At 34.8% G+C, this 27,348-nt stretch overlaps 1 protein-coding gene across 1 annotated transcript in view; it reads right to left on the bottom strand.

Annotated features, from left to right (window-relative positions):
* Positions 1-7,965: 7,965 nt before the first annotated feature.
* Positions 7,966-27,348, bottom strand: part of LOC136025460 (AF4/FMR2 family member lilli-like) — a 26,565-nt gene continuing 7,182 nt past the window's right edge. Inside the window, exons 4-9 of the mRNA XM_065701492.1 lie at positions 26,245-26,312; positions 21,171-21,365; positions 19,636-19,713; positions 16,833-16,929; positions 9,864-10,002; positions 7,966-8,326 (exon numbers count right to left, since the gene is read on the bottom strand). Of these exons, the coding sequence (XP_065557564.1) occupies positions 8,196-8,326; positions 9,864-10,002; positions 16,833-16,929; positions 19,636-19,713; positions 21,171-21,365; positions 26,245-26,312 (708 nt within the window). The 3' untranslated portion in view covers positions 7,966-8,195. The remainder of the gene's footprint in view (positions 8,327-9,863; positions 10,003-16,832; positions 16,930-19,635; positions 19,714-21,170; positions 21,366-26,244; positions 26,313-27,348) is intronic.

A 27,348-nucleotide genomic window follows, 5' to 3' on the forward strand; every position in this document is an offset into this window, starting at 1 on the left:
TTCAGCCTGGAAAGTTTGGGAAGATGTACCTCAAGAGAAAAATAGAGGCGACCGATAAATGCAGCGATCTCATTGGTTTGTCAGGTGACCAGAAAGTTCCCGTTTCAGACTTTTTCACGATCTGGCTTCTTTGTAGAGCTTTGCCGACGCAGCTCATTAATGTATCAAGTGACTCGGCAGAATCTCAACCATATTTTGGTTTCAAGTGTTTCTCAGCAGTGTATGGCTGTAAGGCTGATATTCCTGTTACCAGGATCGGATACCTGCCAGTGGTTCCCCACTCTCCCTCGAACCCAGCAGTCGTGGAAGAAGTCATTAAGTCTTTCCAGAAAACTGCCAGAGAACTGGGACTGAGTTACACCGTCGTCACATGTGACCAGGCCGTATATGAAATCGTTCATGCTCTGAGAGTCAGAAATCCTGAAGCATATTCTGATGTTGTCCTCAGAATGGCCGGTCTTCATATTTTAATGAACTTCATGGGTGCCATCGGTCATATAATGAAGTGCTCGGGTCTAGAAGAGCTGATTTACGAGACTGGAATTCTATTGGAAGGAACCGCAAAGAAAGTGATGAGTGGTAAACCGTACTATAAAGCTCTCGCTGCTCATACGTTAGTCCTCGAGGCAATATCCATTCTGTACTGGGAAGCTTTCGAAAATTTTTGCGCAGAATCAGACGATTCATCGTGCATCACTATCTTTGAAGAAATGGGAGATTTACTGCAAAACTTGAAGATCTCAAGAGAGGGTGATGAGAACTTGAACTGTCTAAAGGAAAAACTTACCGCATTGTCCCCGTGGTTAGAAAGGTTCGAGACTTCTCGTGCACGCTCAAAAACCCACAAGTTCTGGAAGCAGTACAAAGAAATGGTACTGGTTTTGTGGCAGTTATTGTACAGTGAAAGATCTGGTGACTGGGATGGCCATCTTGAAGGAGCTAGCAAAATGCTTCCTTATTTAGTTGCATGTGGTCACTATAAGTATGGCACTTGCTTGATTGAGTACCTGGCTGAGATGCAGGGCTAACCTCAAGAAGTAGATCAGGCATTCCACAATGGACTGTTCAATGTGAAGAGGAGGAATGCAAAATTCAACTGCATATCCCCAGACCATGCTGTAGAATCTACCATTAATTTAGATTCAAAAACGGAAGGTGGAATGACGGGTATTACCATGAATGAGTTGGCACTGGTGAAGTGGACTTTAACTCTTCCGTTCTGTGCCTCAGTCTCGTCTACATTCACTGAGATGCTACGCATTGTTCCCCAGACTGAGTTTGACTCCTCTCACCACGAAGATAACCCTTCCTTCGTTCTGCGGCAACACATGGCTGTTGATAAAGTGAAGTCTGTTCTGGAAGCCAGGCTCAATCCCTTTCGATCCACTGACGAAGATATGCTGAATATTTATACGCTTGAGACAGTTGATAGTGAGATAGCTGACAATCTCCTCAGTGTGCGATCTGTTGGAAGCGGAGCGGTTGATCGCTACTTGGACGGTGAAAAAGGTGCCTTTAGCAAAGTAAAGGTCATGAATAATGAGAAGGCGAAACAGAAAAAAGCAACCAATACTTCTAGTGCTGTAAATAGCCTTACCAATGTTGAACTTCAAACGGTCAAAAGGGTATTGGTGAGTGTTGACTTTACAGGCGAAAGAGGACTTCACCATCTAAAGAATTTGCTTTCCCATGAGCTTCTTCCATATGCACCTTCTATATTCCAGAGAAGTGCCATATCTGGAATGGTTGTGCTTCGGACAGGAACAAAGTCAGCTCTTCTGGAGTATTTGAAAACAAAAATCAGCTTGAGCGAGTGGCCCGTTAACCTCGAGATTAGCAGTGAGTCGACTCACTCAAGGGTGGTAGACTTGATGCCCTACCTCAGAAGACATCCACCAAATCCATCGGAAACCGTTGAGAGCTATGGAAAACGGACATTTTCTACGCTTGTGTCTTTCAACAGCAACGTTAAGGAGCTGCACGTCCTTGCAGATAGATATGATGGGATTTTTGGATATTCCGACGAAGAAGGCAAGGTGATCTGCCTAAAGGACTGCGGTGGTTGCCATGAGCAGCGAGGATGTTCAAACAGGTCTCCGGTAGCTCTAGGTAGACACTTAAACCTAGATGACTGGAACTCGTTGCTCTCAAATTCCAAGACAAAGGCAAGACTGATTGAGTTTCTATTCGGTGAGTTTGAAAACTCAGTTCACCTGCTGCAAGCAGGGTTCACTGTGGACCTCTCAGGAGGCTTTCGAGACCGGATGAGAATGGTGATGCTCAACAGAAGTGGAAATGCTGATACAAACTTTGAAGAGCGTTTGAGCTGTACCCATGAAGAGGCCGATACAAGAGTTGTGTTACACATGTTGGACTGTTTGGAGAGGGGTTTCGATGTCGTTTTGGTCGATGCGAATGACACAGACATAGTTGTCGTCTTGCTATATCACTACAAGTTATTCCTTGGGAACCACCCAAATTGTGAAAAGCGGAAAGTTTATGTCAGGTTCCACAGCTATTTAGTGCCTATACATCGGCTTTGCAGCAATTTACCGAACGATTTTGTTCACTCCATCTGCCTTCTTCATACGCTTTCAGGGTGTGATACCGTGGGTTTCATGTTTTCTAAAGGAAAACGAGTGGTGGCCAAGGCTGTCGAGAAATGGGGATTGGAGAAACCGATTGCTTTGCTTGTCCAAGAGATACAGAAGTCAAAGCTTGACCCTGCGGTTCTAGAAAAATTCAGTGTGATTTGCAAAAAGGTCGTTGTTGCCTCATACGGAAAAGACCCAGACCACTTTACCTCTCTTAATGAATTAAGAGTGCATTTGTGCCCTCGAAAGCGGGAGCTTAAGTATTTGCCACCATCTGACGCTGCCTTTGAGTGTCATGCTAAGCGCGTGTACCTGCAGTTGGACATTTTTTTGCAAGCAAATCGAGCAAAGCCACAGTTTCTGGATCCCCTGCAATTTGGCTGGATGTTTCAAGACGGTGGGGTTAGGCCAGTTGTGTATACCCTTCAGGCATTTCCAGAAGGTGTGGTCCCCCAGTACTGCTCGTGCAAGCGCTGTACAAAAAAATGTTCATGTGCTGGAAATAGACCTTGCAATTTACTTTGTGACTGTGGTGGGAAGTGTTTTATGGACGAGTTTGATATGCTTGATGGATAATTTGATATGCTGAGCTACTTTTTAACTTTTGTAGTAACAAGTGCCGTTCACGAAATCCGTAGCAGGTGTTAGTATAGTAGTCTTTTTTTTGTTTATTCAAGCTTATTGAATAATAATCTTGTCAAGTTTACTAATAATTCTGATTAGGAATGAAAGAGAGTTGTAATCAAGGTCATTGTTGAGTATAGTGGCAATCTTCCTGTCTGAGATAATAAAACTATCCACTACCAGCTGGATCTAGGCGCGAAATCTTTTCCAGCGCGAATAAAAAAAAAAATTAAAATTGCAAGTTTCAAGGTCATTCGCGATGGTCCCTACTGTACTCGTCACTTCTGGCATCAGTTACGAAAGATTTGGCGATCATTGTAGAAATTTTTCCGAAACGTGATTTAATAGTAAAAAAACGCGAAATTTTCAATTTTCGCGGTCAAGCACCCCCCGGCCGAGTATATAACGCCCATTTTCGTGATCAGCGCTATCGATTACCCCATATTCCGTTGTCAAACCTTCTGCTGCTCACTGATCACCTACCCGACACATTTTCGTTGAGTGGCTCCCTGACTAAATGCATGTTTTGATTTTGGCTCTCCGCAGAGGAATAATCAAAACGAAATTTGTATATTTTTTTTTTGGCTCAATGGCTTTCTCATAATTTTGATCGAATGATTTTGAGAAAAAAAAGAGCGGGGAACGAAGCCTAGTTGCCCCCCGATTTTTGGTTAATTAAAAAGGCAACTAGAACTTTTAATTTTTTACGAATCTTTTTATTGGTAAAAGATTTACGTAACTTATAAATTAGCTTACGTAAAGAACTTTTGTATTCTCATGTTTTTATTACATATATGAGGGGATTCGCCCCATCGTCAGTACCTCGCTCTTTACACTAAAGCTTAAATTTTATCCCAATTCATTAAGAATGACCCCCTGAATCACAAAAGCCGTAGAATAAGTAGTTGAAATTACCGAAAATACTTTAGCGTAAAGAGCGAGGTATTAGAAGGAGGTGAGCCCCTCATATGGGTAATAATTTCTGTTTGTTTTAAGGTTTTTCGACTACGCTGAATAAAATGGCTATCTCAGAATTTTGATCCGTTGACTTTGGGAAAATAATTAGCGTGGGAGGGGGCCTAGGTGCCCTCCAATTTTTTGGTCACTTAAAAAGGGCACTAGAACTTTTCATCTCCGTTAGAATGAGCCCTCTTGCAACATTCTAGGAGAACTGGGTCGATACGATCACCCCTGGGAAAAAACAAAACAAAAAAAAAACAACAAATAAACACGCATCCGTGATCTGCCTTCTGGCAAAAATGCAAAATTCCACATTTTTGTAGATAGGAGCTCGAAACTTCTACAGTAGGGTTCACTGATACGCTGAATCTGATGGTGTGATTTTCGTTAAGATTCTATGACTTTCAGGGGGCGTTTCCCCCTATTTTCTAAAATAACGCAAATTTTCTCAGGCTCGTAACTTTTGATGGGTAAGACTAAACTTGATGAAACTTATATATTTAAAACCAGCATTAAAATGCGATTCTTTTGATGTAGCTATTGGTATCAAAATTCCATTTTTTAGAGTTTTGGTTACTATTGAGCCGGGTCGCTCCTTACTACAGTTCGTTACCACGAACTGTTTGAAAGTTCAGCCAAGACTGTCTGATAAAAGCTAACATTTTGCAAGATAAAAAGGTTCATTCATTTCACTAACTCTATTTATTAAAAATTGGAATGATTTCTTATTGCGATATTTGCCTTCTCTGCAGCTAATCTGATAGTTCTTTTGATATTGGGCTTGTTTTTGTTCGTTCCTATTTTTGTTTTATTTTGAATTAGATTATTTTCTATAATTAATTTTGTGTACATAGGGTTGAGTGTATTCACCCAAGTCTCTATTTAGAGATGTGTTATTATTTAAGTTTCGTTTGATTTCGATTGCCTCACGGACAGTTTGTTTGATTCCTAGGTCATTGAAAATTAGAATTGTTTCGTCAAATAGAACATAATGGTCTGGATTATATTATAATTATTTATTGTAATATAATATATATTATAATTATTACTTATTATTATATTATAATATTATAATTATTATTATTATTATTATTATTTATTTATTTATACTATTATTTATATTATTTATTACTATTATTTATGCTATTTATACCAATACTATTTATTAATATAAAGCAGCAACCCCACTATCATATCAATTTAATAAAGAGTCATAAATTATTTTTCAATGAATCATCCATAGTAAAAGTTTAGCAAAGCAAATTTAATCTTACATTTCTTTGCCAAATATCAATTTGGATTTAGGGAAAACCGTTTGACAGAACAGGCAGTTGCAGCTCTTTTATTAAAATGGATAATTGTGATGATGATGATTTCCATGAGGCTACTGTTTTCTATGATGTAAAAAAAGCGTTTGACACTTTAAATCATGAAATTCTTCTCGACAAAATGATAAATTCTGGCATGAGAGGGAGGGGATTACAAATTATTAAACCATACCTGTGTGGACATAAAATCACAGTAGATATTGGTGGAAAAATGAATAAGTTAAAAAGTCTTAATGATATAGGTGTACCCCAGGGCTCAATATTAGGTCCACTTTTATTTTTTAATTATATTAATGATCTTCCGCGAGGCTTGCAAGAGAATATTAGCCATGCAATTCTATTTGCAGATGGCACAGCTATACCAGTTAAAGCTAGGGATTCATGGGCATTGATCGAAAACTTTTTTATAAGTGTTACCTCAGTCAATTGATGGTTTGTTTCCAATAATCTAGTACAGAAATTTACGAAAACTAAATTTATGGTTTTGGGTCTTTCAAAACTTACCACTCGAGAGATTGCTTGTCAGGGGCTTCAAGCCCTTGATCAAAAAATTTGTTGGTTCCAATCATATCGTTATTTAGGAGTTTTTCTTGTTCCCGTTTGTCATAATCATATTGAAAATTTACGATTAAAACTTGATAAAAATATTGGGTCGATGTATTTTGTGAAAAATATTTTTCTATATTAAAATAATTTAACACTCTCTAATTACTTCTTATTTGAATTACTGCTCAATTGTTTATCTTAATACCTTTTGGAAGCATATAAAACCCTTAAGGTACTACAAAATAAAGCAGTAAGAATGCTCGGAATTTTCTTTTACATCGACCTTCAAACTTAAAATGCATCAGAAACTAAAACGTTGTTTTTGTTTTTAATTTGTTAGATTTAAAATATATACGAGTAATAAATGCTTTCATGTGGCATTTTCAAATCCAAAATTCTAATAATTATTTCAATGATAAATCTCTGGTAATTTCAGTTCTTCGTTTCGAATATAGGCGGTCTAAGATGTACCGAATTCTTTTTGTAAGTTCTGAAATATCAAGGTCTTTGATTAGGTACCAAATGATAAAATTCAATTTGATCCATCCCAAAAATCTCAGCTAAATTTACAAAAAACAATTATCAAAGACTGTTTGCTATTGATTGGTTTTCATCGTTGATGATGAAAAAATAAATTATTTCATCTTCTTCTTTGTGTTTTATTTTTGTGTCCCTGTGTTTGGGATGGCCTCTCACATCCCCCCTGCCCGATATTTAGCTATTTACTTATCATTGTAATTCTCTTTTGTTTTTTTTTTCTATTTTGTCCGTTTTTTGCCCTGTTAATTTTTTGAATCATTAGTATGATGAGATGCTGATATTTTTTCTGTCTTTGTACTGTCCCAGCCTTACGAGCTCTACTCTCTGTTGGGGAATAATATTCTTTTTGTATTTTTTAAGTTGAATAAAGAAAACAGTTAAACAGACTCAAATTCTGTTCGAAATGGCATACAACAGAATAGCACGCTACACGGGGCCGTTAGAATGGTGCTTGGTTCAACTGTAAGATTGAGCATCCTCTGTAGGGTTAGGAGGCTGGGGAAGTGGAGGGAGAGAAGGTAGAAGGCTGAGGTAGGCTCAGCAAAATTTGCGACGAATGCTGCTGAAAAAAGCCGGATTTCATATAAAATTTATATGAATTTATTATAAAAGTCATAGAATCTTAACAAAAATCACACCATCGCATTCAGCGTATCAGAGAACCCTAAAGCGAAAATTTCAGGCTCCCATCTACAAAAATGTGGAATTTCATATTTTTTGCCAGAAGACAGATAACGGGTACGTATTTATTAGGTTGAGGCTGAGGCTGAAAGCTGAGGTAGGCTCAGCAAAATTTGCGATGAATGCTGCTCAAAAAAGCCGGATTTATAGGAAATTTACCTTAGTCCACGCAAAATTTTAAACTATACTACTGTCACCTGTAGTAACTAATTACTGATCATTATAGTAAAAGCTTGATCACTATTACTGAATCTTATGTTTATTATGTATTGTGAATGTATTGAATTTAACCTAAAAGCGTCTTCGGTAAATGGTAACTTTTCTTCAGTTTTGCTGGAATAAAATTTTGCCTCCCTCACCCCAATGAAAATATTGGTGCTACCCCCCGGAAGGATATTTTAACTAATGATGATATTAAGGTGAAACTTCTGGAACGTTTAGGGTGAGTTTCAATCAAACGAAAAAACATGTATTTTTATGTATTCAAAAGGGCATATAAGCAATATCTTAGGCAGCCTTGCTCTTTCATTACTATCTCTAACTGGAAACATAATAGAGTTTAAATATTTTTATTTATTTTTTTTCTTTCATAATAAAAAAATATTAAAACTTCAAGGAATAAACATATAACATTATATTATACACATAACATTTCGTCTTGAACTAGAAAAATACGTTTATGATCTCTTGCAATAAAGAATTCGCTCGCAAAAGTCCACAAAAAACTTAAAATTGAAACACATTACGTATTTCAGTTAGATATACAAATTAAGGAAATAAAACACTTGGCAAGTAAGCACTTCCATTTTGTAATTATTTTCAAATTGAAAGGTAAATATTCGGTGAAATGTTCTTATGGCAACTCCGCTTCACAGATTTTAAGTCACTTGCAACACTGTCACTTTGTTACTTTGCATCAATGTTACTTTGTAGAACAACCTTTTCTATCCTTTTCAATTTTCTTAATTGCAGTAGAGACTAAAAGAACCAGTTTTCTTAAACTGCAATGAAGAGTCAGAGATCCAAATTGGTGTTCAAGTTGTATAAAAAAGTCTGAAAAAATTATGGACATTAGTTTTTAGGGAAGAAAAGACCTAAAGTGTATTCTTAGACACAGTAGCATAAATTGGACAGCAAAAAATTAAAAATTCTTGTAAAAATTGAAACATAGATCTATTGAGGAATATGAAAAACAGAAAAATTGCTTATTTGGGATAGATTAAAACGTAGAAGCATAATCCATATTTCTATTCTAGTAAATTCTAGTCCTTAGAATTTTAGTCCATAGAACTTCAGGGAAGACAAGAAAAATTTTAATTACTAATTTGAAATCATCTATAATACTTTTTGAAGACAATACACAAAATAAATGTGTCACTATCAAACAATTCTTGGTAACTCTTAATTTTTAAACATATTAGTTTCATCAAGTTTAGTCTTGTCCATCAACAGTTAAGAGCCTGAAAAAATTTGCGTTATTTTTGAAAATAGGGGGAAACATCTAACTTTAAGTCATAGAATCTTAAATCACGCCATCAGATTCAGCATGTCAGAGAATCCTATTGAAGAAGTTTCAAGCTCCTACCTTCAAAAATGTGAAATTTTGTTTTTTCCCAGTAGTTCATTTGTTTTTGTTTTGTTTTTTCAAGGGTGATCGTATCGACCCAGTGGTCCTAGAATGTCATGAGAGAGCTTATTATAGCGGAAATTAAAAGTTCTAGTTGCCTTTTGAAGTGACCAAAAAAATTGGAGGAAACCTCCAATGGCCCACTCAAATTTTTCACCACAAACACCGGATCAAAATTTTGAGATATCCATTCTATTTAACTTAGTCAAAAACCTAATAATTGTGTCTTTATGAACGACTTAATCCCCCAGAGTCCCCAGGGGAAAGGCTACAAGCTACAAACTTTGACCATTGTTTACATATAGTAATGGTTATTATGAAGTGTGCAGACGTTTTCAGGGGGAATTTTTCTTGTTGGGGTGAGTAGGAAGGAGGAAGTTAGGTGGGATGATCCTTCTATGGAGGAATTTATCATGAGGGAAGAGAATTTCCATGAAGGAGGCACTGGATTTTCTAGCATTATTTAAAAAAAAAATGAGAAAATAGTTCTTTTTCAACTGGAAGCAATGAGCAGCTTTAAAACTTAAAACGAACATAAAATATTACGAATGTAAGTGAGTTCGTCTCATCTACAATAGGCCTACTTTGCACTTTACGCCAAAGTAATTTTACTAATTTCAACTATTAATTCTACTTCCTTTGTGATTAAGGGGTCATTCTTAAAGATTTGGGACAAAATTCAAGCTTTAGTGTAAAGAGTGAGGTATTGAGGAGGCGTGATCCCCCCTAATACACTAATAAAAATACACAAACATAGAAGTTATATATCCAATTGTCTTATTGTTTTAAAAAGTAGAGTTGTGACAAAGACTCAAACTTTAGCGTAATGAGCAGGGCGTTGAGAAGGGGCCAACCCCTTTCATATACGGAATAATTTCTGTTCGTCTAAGTTTTAATGTCACTCCTTACTTGTAGTTAAAAAAAAAACTTGTTTTTTATTAAATAAAAACAAGATGCACTCACCTTCAGAATGAGTTCTGAAAACCATCTCATCTGCTTGATCCCAAAGATCAAATGATGTTTGCAAAAAACCAACATTATGATGATGCCTCAATAGAGCTGAGTAAGTTGACAGTGGAACTGGTGCAGCCATTTGAGAAGACTGAAAGAAAGAATATTCGTTATATATTCGTTTATATATTAATTAAATAAAAAAAAACTAGTTTTTTTAACTGAAAGTAAGGAGCGACATTAAAACTTAAAACGAACAGAAATTACACCGTATATGAAATGGGTTGTTCCCTCCGCAGTCCCTCGCTCTTTACGCTAAAGTTTTTAATTGTTTTAAAAAGTAGAATTGTGGCAAAGAGTCGAACTTTAGCGTAAAGAGCGAGGGACTGCGGAGGGAACAACCCATTTCATATACGGAGTAATTTCTGTTCGTTTTAAGTTTTAATGTCGCTCCTTACTTTCAGTTAAAAAAACTAGTTTTTTTTTATTTAATTTCTGAACGTTTTTGAATTAATGCATGTTTGATTTTGGCTCTCCGCACATAAATTATTGAAATGAAATTAGTATATTAATTTTTTTTTGGATAAATGGCTTTCTCTTAGTTTTGATGACACGATTTTGAGAAATAAGGGGTGGGGAAGGAGGCCTAGCTGCCCTCCAATTTTTCGGTTACTTAAAAAGGCTACTAGAACTTTTATTTTTCAACGAACGTTTTTATTAGTAAAAAATATACGTAACTTAAGAATTAACTTACGTAACAAACTTTTATATTCTTATATTTTTATTATGTGTACGAGGGGGTTTGTACCCTCGTTAATACCTCGCTCTTCACACTAAATCGTAAGTTTTGTCCCAATTCTTTAAGAATGACCCCTGAATCAAAAAGGCCGTAGAATAAATAGTTGAAATTACTAAAAATATTTTAGCATAAAGAGCGAGGAATTTATCTCCTCCTAAATACCTCGCTCTTTATGCTGAAGTATTTTTAGAACCCCTCATATGCGTAATAATCTCTGTTCGTTTTAAATTTCAATGCTATTCCTTACTTTCATTTGAAAAAACGTTTTCATGTTTATTTTTTCATTGTTTTTTTTATAGTAATGCTAGAAAATCCTGCGCCCTTTTCATTGAATTTTTCTTCCCCCATGACATATTCCTCAAAGGAAAGATCCTCCCACAAGGCCCTCTCCCATCAACCCCACTCCCCAAACCAAAAAATCCCCATGAAAACGTCTGTACACTTCCCAATAACCATTACTATATGTAAACACTGGTCAAAGTTTGTAACTTGCAGCCCCTCCCCCAGGAATTGTGGAGGAGTAAGTCATTCCCAAAGACATAGTTATTATGGTTTTCGACTATGCGGAACAAAATGGCTATCTTAAAATTTTAATCTGTTGACTTTTGGAAAAAAATTAGCGTGGGAGGGGGCCTATTTGCCCTCCAATTTTTTTATCACTTAAAAAGGGCACTAGAACTTTTTATTTCCGTAAGAATGAGCCCTCTTGCGACACTCTAAGACCACCTGGTCGATACGATGACCCCTGGGGAAAAGAAAAAAACAACAACAAACAAACAAATAAACACGCACCCGTGATTTGTCTTCTGGCAAAAAATATGAAATTCCACATTTTTTTAGATAGGAGCTTGAAATTTTTGCTATAGAGTTCTCTGATATGCCGAATGCGATAGTGTGATTTTCGTTAAGATTCTATGACTTTTAGGGGATGTTTCCCCCTTTTTTCCAAAATAGGGCAAATTTTCTCAGGCTCGTAACTTTTGATGACAAAGACTAAATTGATTGGAACTTATATATTTAGAATCAGCGTGAAAATTCGATTCTTTTGATGTATCTTTTAGCATCAAAATTCCGTTTTTTAGAGTTCCGTTTACTATTGAGCCGGGTCACCCCTTACTACAGTTCTTTACCACGAACTGTTTGAAAAGAAAATAATTCGGTATTTCGGGGCTTCTGACATTATTACTCCTTTGCGGAAGTTAGGCTCAAAATTGAAAAAGGATTATATTTTTTCTCTGGGCCCCTTCCACCTCTTAGTTCGTTTATTTTCCCGTTAGTTTTCACCTGTTTTCGCTTTATAGTTGTGTTATCTCTTAGCAGTTCTTTCGTTAGTTAAGTTATGGTTGTGGTATATATGTTTTATCGCTCGTATAGTTGTGTTATTTTCAAATTATACTCCATAATAGAGAGGCTCCGAACACCCAGCGTTGTATATTAAGCTCTGAATTTGACGTTTTTTTCTAACGTGACCAGATTCGTCCTGCGCCCTTTTCATTGAATTTTTTCCCCCATGGCATATTTCTCCAAGGAAAGATCCTCCCACATAGCCCCCTCCCTCAACCCTACCCCCAAAACCAAAAAAATCCCCCTGAAAACGTCTGTACACTTCCCAATAACCATTATTATATGTAAAAACTGGTTGAAGTTTGTAACTTGCAGCCCCTCCCCCAGGAACTGTGGGGGAGTAAGTCACCCCCAAATACATAGTTATTATGATTTTCGACTATGTTGAACAAAATGGCTATCTCAAAATTTTGATCCGTTGACTTTGGGAAAAAATGAGCGTGGGAGGGGGCCTAGATGCCCTCCAATTTTTTTGGTCACTTAAAAAGGGCACTAGAACTTTTCATTTCCGTTAGAATGAGCCCTCTTGCGACATTCTAGGACCACTTGGTCGATACGATGACCCCTGGGGAAAAAAAAAAAAAAAAAAAAAAAAAAAAAAAACAAACAAATAAACACGCACCCGTGATTTGTCTTCTGGCAAAAAATGGAAAATTCCACATTTTTGTAGACAGGAGCTTGAAACTTCTACAGTAGGGTTCTCTGATACCCTGAATCTGATGGTGTCATTTTCGTTAAGATCCTACGACTTTTAGGGGGTGTTTCCTCCTATTTTCCAAAATAAGGCAAATTTTCTCAGGCTCGTAACTTTTGATGGGTAAGACTAAACTTGATGAAACTTATATATTTAAAATCAGCATTAAAATGCAATTCTTTTGATGTAGCTATTGATATCAAAATTCAATTTTTTAGAGTTTTGGTTACTATTGAGCCGGGTCGCTCCTTACTACAGTTCGTTCCCACGAATTGTTTGAAACACTGTTCAAAGTTTTTAACTTGCAGCCCCTCCCCCAGGGATTGTGGGGGAGTAAGTCATTCCCAAAGACATAGTTATTATGGTTTTCGACTATGCGGAACAAAATGGCTATCTCAAAATTTTGATCCGTTGACTTTGGGAAAAAAATGAGCGTGGGAGGGGGCCTAGATGCCCTCCAATTTTTTTGGTCACTTAAAAAGGGCACTAGAACTTTCCATTTCCGTTAGAATGAGCCCTCTTGCGACATTCTAGGATTACTTGGTCGATACGATGACCCCTGGGAAAAAAAAAAAAAAAACAAAAAAACAAACAAATAAACACGCACCCGTGATTTGTCTTCTGGCAAAAAATACAAAATTCCAAGTTTTTGTAGATAGGAGCTTGAAACTTCTACAGTAGGGTTCTCTGATACGCTGAAACTGATGGTGTCATTTTCGTTAACATCCTACGACTTTTAGGGGGTGTTTCCCCCTACTTTCCGAAATAAGGCAAATTTTCTCAGGCTCGTAACTTTTGTTGGGTAAGACTAAACTTGATGAAACTTATATATTCAAAATCAGCATTAAAATGCGATTCTTTTGATGTAGCTATTGATATCAAAATTCAATTTTTTAGAGTTTTGGTTACTATTGAGCCGGGTCGCTCCTTACTACAGTTCGTTACCACGAACTGTTTGATATTCATTTATATATATATATATATATATATATATATATATATATATATATATATATATATATATATATATATATATATATATATATAAAGGCAAAGGCTATAAATACGAAATAAGTTTTTTTAACCGGAAGCATGGAGCAGTATTAAAACTTGAAACGAGCAGAAATTGTTTAAGAATGACTCCTGAATTACAAAGACTTTAATTAGAATCAAAAGTCCTTCAGAAGATGCTAAAAAACTTTAGCTTACAGAGCGAGGTATAGACGAGGTAGCCACCCCTCCTCGTATAAGTAATAATTTCTTTTCCTTTTAAGTTTTAATGTTGTTCCTTACTTTTAGTTGAAAAAACTTGTTTTCTTATTTATTATCTTATCATTTATTCAAATAATTCTAGGAAATCCGACTCCCCCTCCATGGGAAATTCCCATCCACCATGACAAATTACTCCATTGAAAAATCTTCCCACGTACCCCCTGCTACCAGAAATTTATCACCTTAAAATATTAGTATTCTTTTCAATAACCAATACTATATGAAAATAACGGGCGAAGTTCATAACTTGCGGCCTTTACCCGGGGACTGTGAGGGGGGTTAAGCTATCCTTAAAGATTATGTCGTTTGACTGTTCTGAAAACATGGCCATCTCAAAATTTTGAGCGGGTGATTTGGAGAAAAATGAGTGTTGGAGGGGGGCTAACTTCCATCCAATAATGTTGGTCACTTAAAAAGGGCATTAGAACTTTTGTTTCTAATCAAAAGAGCCCTCTCCCGATCTTCTACGATTTTTGGTTCGATATGATCACTCCTGGGGAAAAAAGAAAATACAACAACAAATAAACACGTGTCCGTGATCTTTCTTCTGACAAAGAAGACAAAATTCCACATTTTCGTACATAAAAATCTTGAGACTTCTACAGTAGGATTCCCTGGTATGTTGAATCTCATGATGTAATTTTCATTAAGATCATTTGATGATTCGGGGATGGGTACTTCCTTTTTCACAAATTGGGCAAATTTTCTCAGGCCCGTAACTTTTTTAAACATTATGAACAAAAATCAATTCAATTCATCCATTTCAATTCATTCAATCAATTCATTTCTTTTCATGTATCTACTGTTATCAAGACTTTTTTTTTAGAGATTCGGTTGTTATTGAGCTGCATCGCTCCTTCCTAACATATTCAATTAACAAAGAATATATTAAAGAAACACTTGAACTTAAATATGTAATACGGTAGAAACTAATGAATATGTTTGAAATATTTAACTCAAAACTGTGGAAATTGCAAATAACAGGTTTTGATTTGAGATATTTCTTTATGAAAAAAAGTTGTATTAATAGTTGCATTACCAAATATGACTGCAAAACTCAAGTATATCCATGTGACAAATCGTAAGAATACAAATATCCAGCTTTTTTAAAGAATATACCTTTAAATTGCAATAATTCCTTTGAATCGTTAAATTGTTAGATTATTGCGTGAGTTTGGACTAATGTGGAACTTATATACTAAAAACAGCACAGGTGTGATTTTACTATTCAAATCCTATTAATCACTTTAAGTCGTGGTGAATCATATCAAAGCCAAATCAAAGACAAATAGATTTATGAAAAAAAAGAGATAACTAGAAGGGACTGGGGTGGAAAGTAGTTAAACGAAAAACCTAAATAAAGTAAACCAAAAAAACATCCTTTATGAGAACATAATCAATTCATAACATAATATATAACGTGATATAAAACATTGCTCGTTTGTGATCATTCGCTCTATTCATTAGTTTCTGTATTGGTGGACGCAGAAAGTAATAATGATTCTCTTGTCCTGGCAGGACACGATCTCCCTCGTGCTTTCGATTCATCCACTCGTGAGCAGATTCTGCTTCCGTCAGCATAAAGAGGAGTCCAAGCATGTGTTACAAAGGCCTTTGACTCAATGTATAGTTCACTTTGAGTTAGAATAAAGTGCAAAAATGTAAATTGTGATGTACTAGTTGAGTCTAATATACCAGTAAAGTAGGGTATAAGGCAAGGGGCTGTGAACTCGCCAGATTTGTTCAATAGCTCTTGATGCATAATATAAAGCCCCAACAACATGCATTTCTTTATGGGATTGATGTGTCGCTCATTAGCTATGCAGATATTAGTTTGAAATATTAGAAGGAGTCTACAAGGAATAATAAGTTGTTTCAGTGGTTTAACGAATGAATATTCTTAAATCAGCCATTGGTTTAACCCAACGAAAACGGAACTGCTGTTTTTTAACTATAATGTGCCAACTGATGATGTATGTCATTCTGAAAGGTACTGAGGTCAAACCAGTTCATGCTATTTGGAGTCCTTAGAGTCCGAATCGGTACATTGCTCAAGGTTATGCGTGAACTTGCTATTGATGACACCCTCAGGAAAGTTCGTAGCGCATATGGAAGGCTTGTCCCAAATAAGACAAGATTTAATCGTCATATTCTAGCCCAGTTATATAATCTATTTGTTCTGCCAAATTTTGTATACATATCTCCGCATATGTATGCGGAGAAATACATATTTCCGATTTGGAAATGTTTCACTCAGACAGATAAGAAAAAGCTGCGCATTATTTATTTTATGTATGCTAAGTATTTTCTTGGGCTACCACCGTGGACCAGTAACCGGTATTGATTAAAAGATTTGGTCTGATAGATCCAGATGTTGCTGTCCCTATGAGAGTAATTAATTTTAAAAATAATTTCCAGACTCTAAATCACCCTTGGGTGACTCTTCAGAGTATGTTTCCAATTAGAATTAATTTCTAATAGTTGAATGTTATGTGTATTAAATCTGTTGTATATATTTGAGTTAAACTGTATTTTGCCGCCTTTTTCTTTTTTTTTCTTTTCTTATTTAATAGTTGAATTTTGAGTCATTTATTCTGTTGTATATTAATCGTGTTAAATTGTAATTTGCTACCTTTATCTCTTTTTTATTCGTACTCTTCCCCCTATTGTATTTGCACAGTTTTAGCAGGCAATAAATCAATATCATATCATATTATTGACAATAAGGCCGTCGATTTGATAATGAAGGGAATTGAGAAAAGTACACATAATGTACAATAGAGACACAGAAAAGAGAAAAGGAGAGAGAGAAAGAGAATAATGAATATTAAGAAATACAATAAGATAAATTTAACAATAATTTGAATCTTACATTTGCAAAATGGCCATTTAACGTTATAACGTCTTTCTTCACCTCTGAATCTTTTGATTTGTACAGATTCAAATCCAGCATGGCTTGAGCTTTCATACTGAAATAAACAAATAAATTGTAAGTAATCCGTCAAATAAGAATGGGTCCGAATTAATTAAAATTACAAAAAATAATTGAATTATTTATAAGATACTTTTTCTTGGCTTTTTTATTAGTTATAAATTAATGTATGGTGTTTTTTTCTTATCTCGGGAACAAAAAAAAATTAGCTTGAGGTAGGGGAATCAAATTCTTATGGGGAGTTTGATTTGACCACCTTTGCAAGGAATAATTTTTATATATATTTTTTTTATTCTTCAGAAATTATGTTATCACTTGGTAACGAGTGAATGACTTTTACAATTGTTTTCTTCTCCGAATTCAATATACAATCAAAAAGAAAAGCTAAAGTAAACCGAACAGGATTTAATAGGTTTTGCCTGTTTGCACCCCTCCTCAAATAAAAAATTGTTGTTAATTATAGTTTGAATGACTGTTAAAGGTTTTTAATTCAGTTAAAGTATATTAAATCTCAAAATCTACTGTTTTCAAGCAGTTCGTGGTAACGAACTATAGTAGGGAGCGACCCGGCTCAAAAGTAGCCAAAACTCTAAAAATTTTGATATCAATAGTTACATCAAAAGAATCGCATTTTCATGCTGATTTTAAATTTATAAGTTTCATCAAGTTTATTCCTACCCATCAAAAGTTACGAGCCTGAGAAAATGTGACTTATTTTAGAAAATAGGGGGAAAAACACCCTAAAAGTCATAGAATCTTAACCAAAATCATGTTATCAGGTTCAGCGTATCAGAGAATCCTACTGTAGAAGTTTCAAGCTCATATCTACAAGAATCTGGAATTTTGCATCTTTTGCCAGATATATCTTGGTGGAAATAAAATCTACATTTCCTCCTATGTTTGATCGATGTAAAGAGTTAACAGTCGATTGCACTGAAGAACTTGGTAATATTTCAGCATTTAGAGGAGTTGGTGTCGAAAGTTACAGTGACGATTGAAGGTATAGTTCGCAAGGGTCCAAGAATAGAGAAGGAAATCTCAAGCGAAAAGTAAAGGAAATACCTTATTTAATGTGGTCCTAATCAACCAAACCTAAGTGTAGCCTATTCCCAGTTGATCCTTCAATATCAAAAATAAAACTGTGGTGTTTTCATTCGGGATGGTATGAGGATTATCTTATAATATAATACAATATCAATAAAGATGTAGCCCTCTGCTTCGTATATTTCCTTATCTCTAGTGGTCCCAGGAGAGGCCAATTCGAAAAAGCTTTGATGGAAGATAATGTTTGGAAATGGCATAAAATGAAGAACCAAGTAAAGGCGAAGAAAAGAAAACCGACAACTCATTCCTCTTCCGAGTCACACCAAGTCCCTTTGTCTATTTTTGTCACTTCGTCAATAGCAGCAGTCATGTGGATTTCCTAACAGATAAAATTACTCGAACTAAGGTTTTGCAGCAAGCAAAAGGTGAAAAAACAAACAGATAAGCTGTGAATTTTTCTTTTCGATGTTCTAAGGACCATAGCGAGACAGGGCATTACCTTTAAAAGAAAGGAAGAACAAAACAGTAACTTTGTTCAAATTAATAAACTTAAGCAAGATTTGTGGCAGTTCTTGATACCAGTTATAGACCATAAAAATTGATCGATTTATGCAGAATCTTCCAGAGCGACTGCATTGACTTAATTTCAGCAGAAGTCAAGGAAAAGACCGTCGACAAAGTCTTAGATTCAGAATTATGTTCATGAGTCGTATAAAAGGATCTAGAAGTCGTTTCAATGAGGGAATCGCATTACCCTTAGACTGTATGCTTCGAGCCAACCCTGTGTAATTACAAATCGACGATTATGATGAAAACTTAAATGTAAAATATTTGAGGTGAATGGAGGGAGGATATATGTTGTTTTTTTTTAGTTTCTAATATACTTTTGTCTCTTGTATTATTTATACATTCTTTTAATAATAATTTGTTATTATTTATTTTATTGATTCATCTTACTACTTTTGACTGCCTTTATTTCTTATAAAACCATGATCAGTGATGCATAATTGCACATGAACAATTATGAAACAAGCTTAAATGTCAAATATTTCAGGCGAGGGAGGGTAATGCTCTTTTTGATATCTAAGAGAGCCTTGTTTTAAGCATGCAGGATAACTTTATGCATTTAACTTGAGGAGATTGTACTCTGAATAAGGAACGAGCTTTTGACTCACTTTGTGTTCAAACCTCCCCAAAAAATTGTGGATGCTGGTGAAGTTTGTCAGACTCCAAATACTTTTATTTCATATTAAACGTTAATATACTTTTCTCAACTGAAAGTAAGAAGCAAAACTAAAACATATTTCTGAGAGAAGGCAAATTTTTTTGTTAAGAGTATAGTTTTAGGGGTGTTTGAAAATATAATCTAAAATATAACAAGTTTTTCTCAAATGAAGGTGCAGAGAAGTGTTAAAACTTATAATGAACATAAGTTATTTTGTAAATCATGGGAGGCTAATCACTACTGATTCTCCCAAACTTTACGGTAAGGTTTGAAGTTGTTTCTTAGTTCTTTATGCAGTCGTTCTTTAAGAATGATGCAAAAACACAAGACGTGTTGAGACGAGCCTTACGCACATTTAGACCACTAGCTATTTTCTTAGCCTTTTCTTATGGATTCATCTATATAGCTAAAAAAAACATCTCCAGGTTTATATTAATGTAAATTGTACATTTACTACCAAAAACTGTACAGTACCTCAAGACCAAGAGCACGGAGAGATATTTTCCTTGAGTCTGGCTGCATTCCTGATTTTCAAATTTCTTAGAAATCCATCTAAAAAAAAATTCAAACCATGAGAAAAACAGCTATAATAATTATAAATAGTTAAAATATACAGCAGTTATGGGGTTACAAGCATCGAAATAAGTGGAAATCAAGAACCAAATAAGGGAACAACAAGAGCTCCCCCCAAAAAACATAATGTTTTTATTGGTGGTGAGCCAAAACAAAAGCCTGAAATATCTTAGATTAAAATTTTAGGTATAAGAGTTTCCAGTTCAATTCTAATTTTTTTGTTCTGGAAAGCAACAGACAATGTGACTTGAGAGAATTTAACAGTCTATTTTTAATTAGTACCCGCCGAAATTCAAGGAAATTATCCATGTTTCTCAAAGTCGTAGGTAAACAATTCCATGCATGGGGTCCTAGATGGCGAATAGAAAATGGAGATCTACGGGTAATAGCAAGCGGACGACGAATTATATCGGACTGTCTCGTAGAATGTGTATGAACATGACTTCCTAATTCAAACATACTTTTAAAACATATTGGTAAACAATTTTGAAAATATTTATATATAAACAGGCTTTGATAAAAAGTAATAAGTCCTGCTAAAGGCAAGATTTTGCAATATATACCTCTTTGGTACCGAGTCTTTAAAACCTACACCACATAACACTCGAAGCGCTTTATTCTGCAAAACTCGAATATGATGGAGATGAGAAGGAAATGAACTACCCCAAGCATTACAACAATATAGCAGATAAGGATGAATTAAGGAATAATACAGTGTTCTTAAAATATCTCTTGGGAAAACTGTACTTCAGCTTTTTTAAAATGCCAACATTCCTAGCGAGTTTAAGACTAATATAATCTATATGTTCTCAAAAACTGAGACATTCATCAATTAATGCTACAATTTGTTCTTAAAGTACTTATATCAGCAATATTAAGTCTGTCTATCCAAGGGTAATAATTTGAGCTCCTACCATACAATAAAAAGCAAGATTTACTATAATTCAAATTTAACTTATTAAGCTTCATCCACTTTTGTACAAACTCCAGACAAGAACTAATACGACTCAACAACTGAATTCCTGTTTGTGCAGCCACAGTTATATGAGTGTCATCCGCAAAGCTGGGAACAATTACTTTTTCATGTGGTAAAATTGCAAGTTGTGCTCTATCAGTCAAAGGCCAGTTGCTTCAAGTTCTTTTATATCCAAGGATAATAAATTCAAGGTCTTACTTTTTCAGTTGAATAGTTCTTGATCCACTGGCCAGAGATTATTTGTTCTTTTTTTTTAAGTTACAAAATCTGTAATTTGGTTTTGAATTGTAAAATAATTCCCATTATTTTTAGCAATCAGTCAGCTTTACGGCTAGTTATTACATAAAATAAAAAACACTTATAACTAGAGAACATAATTTTGACTCATCAGGCAATTATGTAAATGGTGCTCACTCCTTTTAGAAATAATTTGGCAGAAAGTTAACAAGAAAAAACCTACTTGATCAATTTTCTTGCTTCCTTGTAGCTACTTTGAGCTTCTTTACTGCATGGTGTACCTGGATGGTCTATAAATAGTCCAGCCACAACAAAATGCATCGCAGCCTTCAAGTAGAATATGAATTGCTGGACTATATCGCTTTCTTTATCAGCTAAAGCAGTCAGTTGAATGGCGGTTTTAAAATGAATCTGGCCGCTGTAATTAATAAAATAAATAAAATTATTCTGTAGCAAAAGAAGATCAAATATTGAAACAATAATTCTCGTAAGAGGCAGTGTCAAATAGGTAATGAAATTGCTTGATGAGCGAGTTTTGGGTTTTGCGAGAATTAGAACCTGTTCAATGGGGTATTTTGCTACATACATTCTAAGCTTCTTTCAATTCATAAACTACAATGCCCTCAAACACAAAGTAAATTTTTTTGGCATATTAAAGCGAAAAAAGTATCTATTTTAAATGAAAACAGTGATTGTTACTTTATGGCACATATTAAACCGAATACATCAGAACAGCAAAATAACATATACCCCCTCCTAATATTTTCCAATTGACAATAAGACATCAGGAGGACAATCAACAAGTTCATTTGATTTATACATTTTAAATTAAATAAAAAAACAAGTTTTTTGAAATTAAAGTAAGGAGCGACATTAAAACTTAAAACGAACAGAAATTACTCCGTATATGAAAGGGGCTTTTCCTCCTTGACGCCCCGCTCTTTACGCTAAAGTTTTTTATTGTTTTAAAAAGTAGAGTTGCGAGAAAGAATCAAACTTTAGCGCAAGGAGCGGGGAGTCGAGGAGGAAAAGCCCCTTTCATATACGGAGTAAATTCTTTTCGTTTTAAGTTTAAATGTCGCTCCTTACTTTCATTTCAAAAAACTTGTTTTTTTATTTAATTTCTGAAAGTTTTTGAATTAATGCATGTCTGATTTTGGCTCTCCGTACATAAATTATTAAAATGGAATTTGCAAATTAATTCTTTTTTTGGCTAAATGGCTTTCTCTTAGTTTTGATTAGACGATTTTGAGAAATAAGGGGTGGGGAAGGAGGCCTAGTTGCCCTCCAATTTTTCGGTTACTTAAGGCGACTAGAACTTTTAATTTTTAACGAATGTTTTTATTAGTAAAAAATATACGTAACTTAAGAATTAACTTACGTAACAAACTTTTATATTCTTATATTTTTGATTATATATATGAGGGGGTTTGTCCCCTCGTTAATACCTCGCTCTTCACACTAAATCTTAAGTTTTGTCCCAATTCTTTATGAATGACCCTGAATCCGAAAGGCCGTAGAATAAATAGTTGAAATTACTAAAAATAATTTAGCATAAATAGCGGAGTATTTATCTCCTCCTAAATACCTAGCTCTCTATGCTAAAGTATTTTTAGAACCCCTCATATGCGTAATAATCTCTGTTCGTTTTAAGTTTTAATGCTTCTCCTTACTTTCAATTGAAAGAAACTTTTTCATGTTTATATTCTCATTGTTTTTTTTTATAGTAATCCTAGAAAATCCTGCGCCCTTTTTATTGAATTTCTCTTCCCCCATGAAATGATCCTCCAAGGAAAGATCCTCCCACATAACCCCCTCCCCTGAACCCCACATTCAAACCAAAAACAAATCCCCCTGAAAACGTCGGTACACTTCCCAATAATCATTACTGTATGTAATTAAAGGAACAAAAAACTAGTTTTTTTAACTGTAAGTAAGGAGCGATATTAAAACTTTAAACGAACAGAAATTACTCCGTATATGAAATGGGTTGTCCCCTCTTCAACGTCTCCCTCTTTACGCTAAAGTTTGACTCTTTGCCACAATTCTACTTTTTAAAACAATTAAAAGCTTTAGCGTAAAGAGCGAGGTGTTGAAGAGGGGACAACCCATTTCAAATACAGAGTAATTTCTGTTCGTTTTAAGTTTTAATGTCACTCCTTACTTACAGTTGAAAAAACTAGTTTTTTTCCTTTAATTTCTGAACGTTTTTGAATTAATGCATGTTTGATTTTGGCTCTCCACTATAGGACTTGTCCAATCTTATTGAATTTTTTGTATTGAATCAGATTAACAGATTATTAGAATGAAATTTGCATATTAATTCCTGTTTTGGCTAAATGGCTTTCTCTTAGTTTTGATCAGACGATTTTGAGAAATAAGGGGTGGGGAAGGAGGCCTAGTTGCCCTCCAATTTTTGCGGTTACATAAAAAGGCAACTATAACTTTTAATTTTTAACTAGCGTTTCTATTAGTAAAAAATATACGTAACTTAAGAATTAACTCACGTAACAAACTTTTATATTCTTATATTTTAACTATGTATATAAGGGGGTTTGTACCCTCGTTAATGACTCGCGCTTTACACTAAATCGTAAGTTTTGTCTCAATTCTTTAAGAATGACCCCTGAATCAGAAAGGCCGTAGAGTAAATAGTTGAAATTACTAAAAATACTTTAGCATAAAAAGCGAGGTATTTATCTCCTCCTAAATACCTCGCTATTTATGCTAAAGTATATTTAGAGCCCCTCATATTCGTAATAATCTCTGTTCGTTTTAAGCTTCAATGCTACTCCTTACTTTCTCCTTAATTGAAAAAACTTTTTCATGTTTATTTTTTTATTGTTTTTTTTTATAGTAGTTTTAGAAAATCCTGCGCCCTTTCCATTGTATTTCTCTTCCCCCACGACATATTTCTCCAAGGAATGATTTACCCACATATCCCCCTCCCCTCAGCCCCACTCCCAAAACCAAAAAAATCCCCCTGAAAACGTCTCTACACTTCCCAATAGCGATTATTATATGTAAACACTGGTCAAAGTTTGTAACTTGCAGCCCCTCCCCCAGGGACTTTGGGGGAGTAAGTCATTCCCAAAGACATAGTTATTATGGTTTTCGACTATGTGGAACAAAATGGCTATCTCAAAATTTTGATACGTTGGCTTTGGAGAAAAAATGAGCACGGGAGGGGGCCTAGGTTCCCTCCAATCTTTATGGTCACTTAAAAAGGGCACTAGAACTTTTCATTTCCGTTAGAATGAGCCCTCTTGCAACCACTTGTTCGATACGATCACCCCTGGAAAAAAAACAAAAACAAAAAAAACAAACAAACACGGATCCGTGATCTGCCTTCTGGCAAAAAATACGAAATTCCACATTTTTGTAGATAGGAGCTTGAAACTTTTGAAACTTGAAGATTCTATGACTTTTACGGGGTGTTTCCCCCTATTTTCCAAAATAAAGCAAATTTTCTCAGGCTCGTAACTTTTGATGACAAAGACTAAAGTCGATTAAACTTATATATTCGAAATCAGCATGAAAATCCAATTCTTTTGATGTATATTTTAGCATCAAAAATTCTGTTTTTTAGAGTTTTGTTTACTATTGAGCCGGGTCGCTCCTTACTACAGTTCGTTACCACGAACTGTTTGAACATTGGTCAAAGTTTGTAACTTGCAGCCCCTCCCCCAGAGACTGTAGGGGGTAAGTCATCCCCAAGGACATAGTTAGTATGGTTTTCGAGTATGCGGAACAAAATGGCTATCTCAAAATTTTGATCCCTTGACTTTGGGAAAAAAATGAGCGCGGGAGGGGGCCTAGGTGCCCTACAATTTTTTTGTTCACTTAAAAGTTCACTAGAACTTTTTATTTCCGTTAGAATGAGCCCTCTTGCAACACTCTAGGACCACTTGGTCGATGTGATGACCCCTGGAAAAAAAAAATAAAAAAAAATAAACACGCACCGTGATTTGTCTTCCCACGTGATTTGTCTGAAATCCCACATTTTTGTAGACTGGACCATGGAATTTTTTCTATAGGGTTCTCTGATACGCTGAATGCGATGGTGTGATTTACGTTAATATCCTATAACTTTTAGGGGGTGTTTCCCCTATTTTACAAAATAAGGCAAATTTTCTCAGGCTCGTAACTTTTGATGACAATGACAAAATTTGATGAAACTTACATATTTAAAATCAACATAAAAATCCGATTCTTATGATATATCTTTTAGCATCGAAATTCCATTTTTTAGAGTTTTGTTTACTATTGAGCCGGGTCGCTCCTTACTACAGTTCGTTACCACGAACTGTTTGATTACGAATTAGTTATCCTCTGCACGGAGATTCAAAATATTAATAAATAACCTTGAAAATTAATTAATTTATAAATTTTCGATTAGATTATATAACATATTGTATTACATAAAATATTACTCTGGCTTAAAAAAATATTGGAAGAATAGGAAGAAAAGTCTGCGAACTAAAATTAGAATATTTCAAAGCTAAGATGATGAAGGACATCTCTGATGTTTTAAAAAGGAATTGGGTAGGATTGTCTTGAGTACCCGACTGACGGCAATTTTTTGAATAGCAGACTAGAGTGTATAAGATTATAAAAGTGTTGGGCTTACTCCTGAATGCTCCAGTACTAAACAAACATATTTACCCTAAACTAACATGTACCCGTCATTAAAAACCATTATGTATAAGTATGTTCCTGAAATTTAGATTTTTGCATCTTCCACGCCCTTGGCTAATCTTTTGATACGTGTTTCAATATTTTTCTTGGGTTCACATTATTTATAATAAGCTTCATTTTTAACTGAATCTGAGTTAAATCTTTAAAACCACTAGGATATTTTTTCGAGAAATCTCCTAAAAATTGTTCAAGTAATCTACTCACCTTTTAAATGTATAAAAACACTTTTTTGCCCTGATAAGCCCCCTTCTCACTCAAGCAAGAAGTAAGACCCCTGTTAATATATATATTTTTTCAATTTTCCATACGTATTCTTCTTAATTCCCTTTAGTGCAATCCTTCCTTCCTCACTCGGCAAACCCTAGCTATAATTTGTCAAAATTTATTTATACATCAACCTCACTTTTCTTACAAGAGGCTATTCAATCGATAACTTTCATCTTTCTTTGTTTAAATTAATTTTGTATTTCAAGTATTCTATCTGTTTTTACGCATCTGACTTTTTTTTATCACTTCATTATTACTTCTTTCCGACCCCATTAATGTCGCTTCTAAACTTTTCGTTCAATATTTATATAATAATTCAGACTTTACAGTACCTTTTGCTGTTTTTCTGGACGTTTTTCTCCTTGACGTTTTGAATGGACTGGGTTGGCTGAGTCACTTCCTAAAATACAAATTTGTTTTAACCAAAAGGAATACTTCCTTAACGAACTAGTTAATTTTTGCCTCATTTCTCTCCACTGATTTTAATTGTTTAAGTTTATTTAACTAGTTTATTAAATAGCATACCATAAGTTAAAAGAATGTTATTCAATTTGTAGACATCAAAGCCGAATTTTCTGCAATTTCATTTGTTAATTTTTTTTTTCACCTACCATTCGTTTTTAATGAAAACTTAATACAATTACATCCGCTCCAAATATATGTCTATGATATGGAGGATAAACTTAAAAATACATCTATAAAATAAAGGAGAATTTACTTTCATCTTGTGTTACTTTTTGTCATTCCTTTGCCCTGTCTTAGAAAACCCCCTTCGATCAAGCAAGTCTCTTTGCAAAAAACCCGAGTTTTGCCCTAAAGGTTGAATTTTGTTCTAATTCTTTAAGAGAGACACCTGAATCACAAAACCCATTTAATTAGAATAATTAGCTCTTTTGAAATTACTAAATAAGTCGTCCTCAAAGACATAGTTATTAGAAATTTCGACATTTCTGAGCAAACTTTTTATCTCAAATTTTTTTTTTATCTCAAAATTTTGATCCAGTGACTGTGGGGAAAAATGAGCGTGGGAGGGGCCCTAGGTGCCCTAATTTTTTGGTCACTTAAAAGGGAAGGGGGACTTGTATCTTTTTAAGAGTATGACTAAGCTACATGTAACTTATAAATTTAAAATCAGCATAAAAATCCAATTGTTTTGATGTATTTATTGGTATCAGAATTCCGTTCTTTTAAAGTTTCGGTTACTATTGAGCTGGGTCACTCCTTATTTACAGTTTGTTACTCCAAACTGTCTGACATAGATTATGTGTTAACAATTAGTGAATTGCCTAATTTATAGCCCTTATCCTGGGGACTGTATGTAGGCTGTTATCCCCAATACTAGGCCTTTCAACAATGTGGAACAAAATAGATCTTTTGAAATTTCGATCGAATATGTTTTGGAGAATTATCGACTTAAGGGGGAGGGGACTGATGTC

Source organism: Artemia franciscana, chromosome 3, assembly GCF_032884065.1.
Source record: "Artemia franciscana chromosome 3, ASM3288406v1, whole genome shotgun sequence".
Classification (NCBI taxonomy): Eukaryota; Metazoa; Arthropoda; class Branchiopoda; order Anostraca; family Artemiidae; genus Artemia; species Artemia franciscana.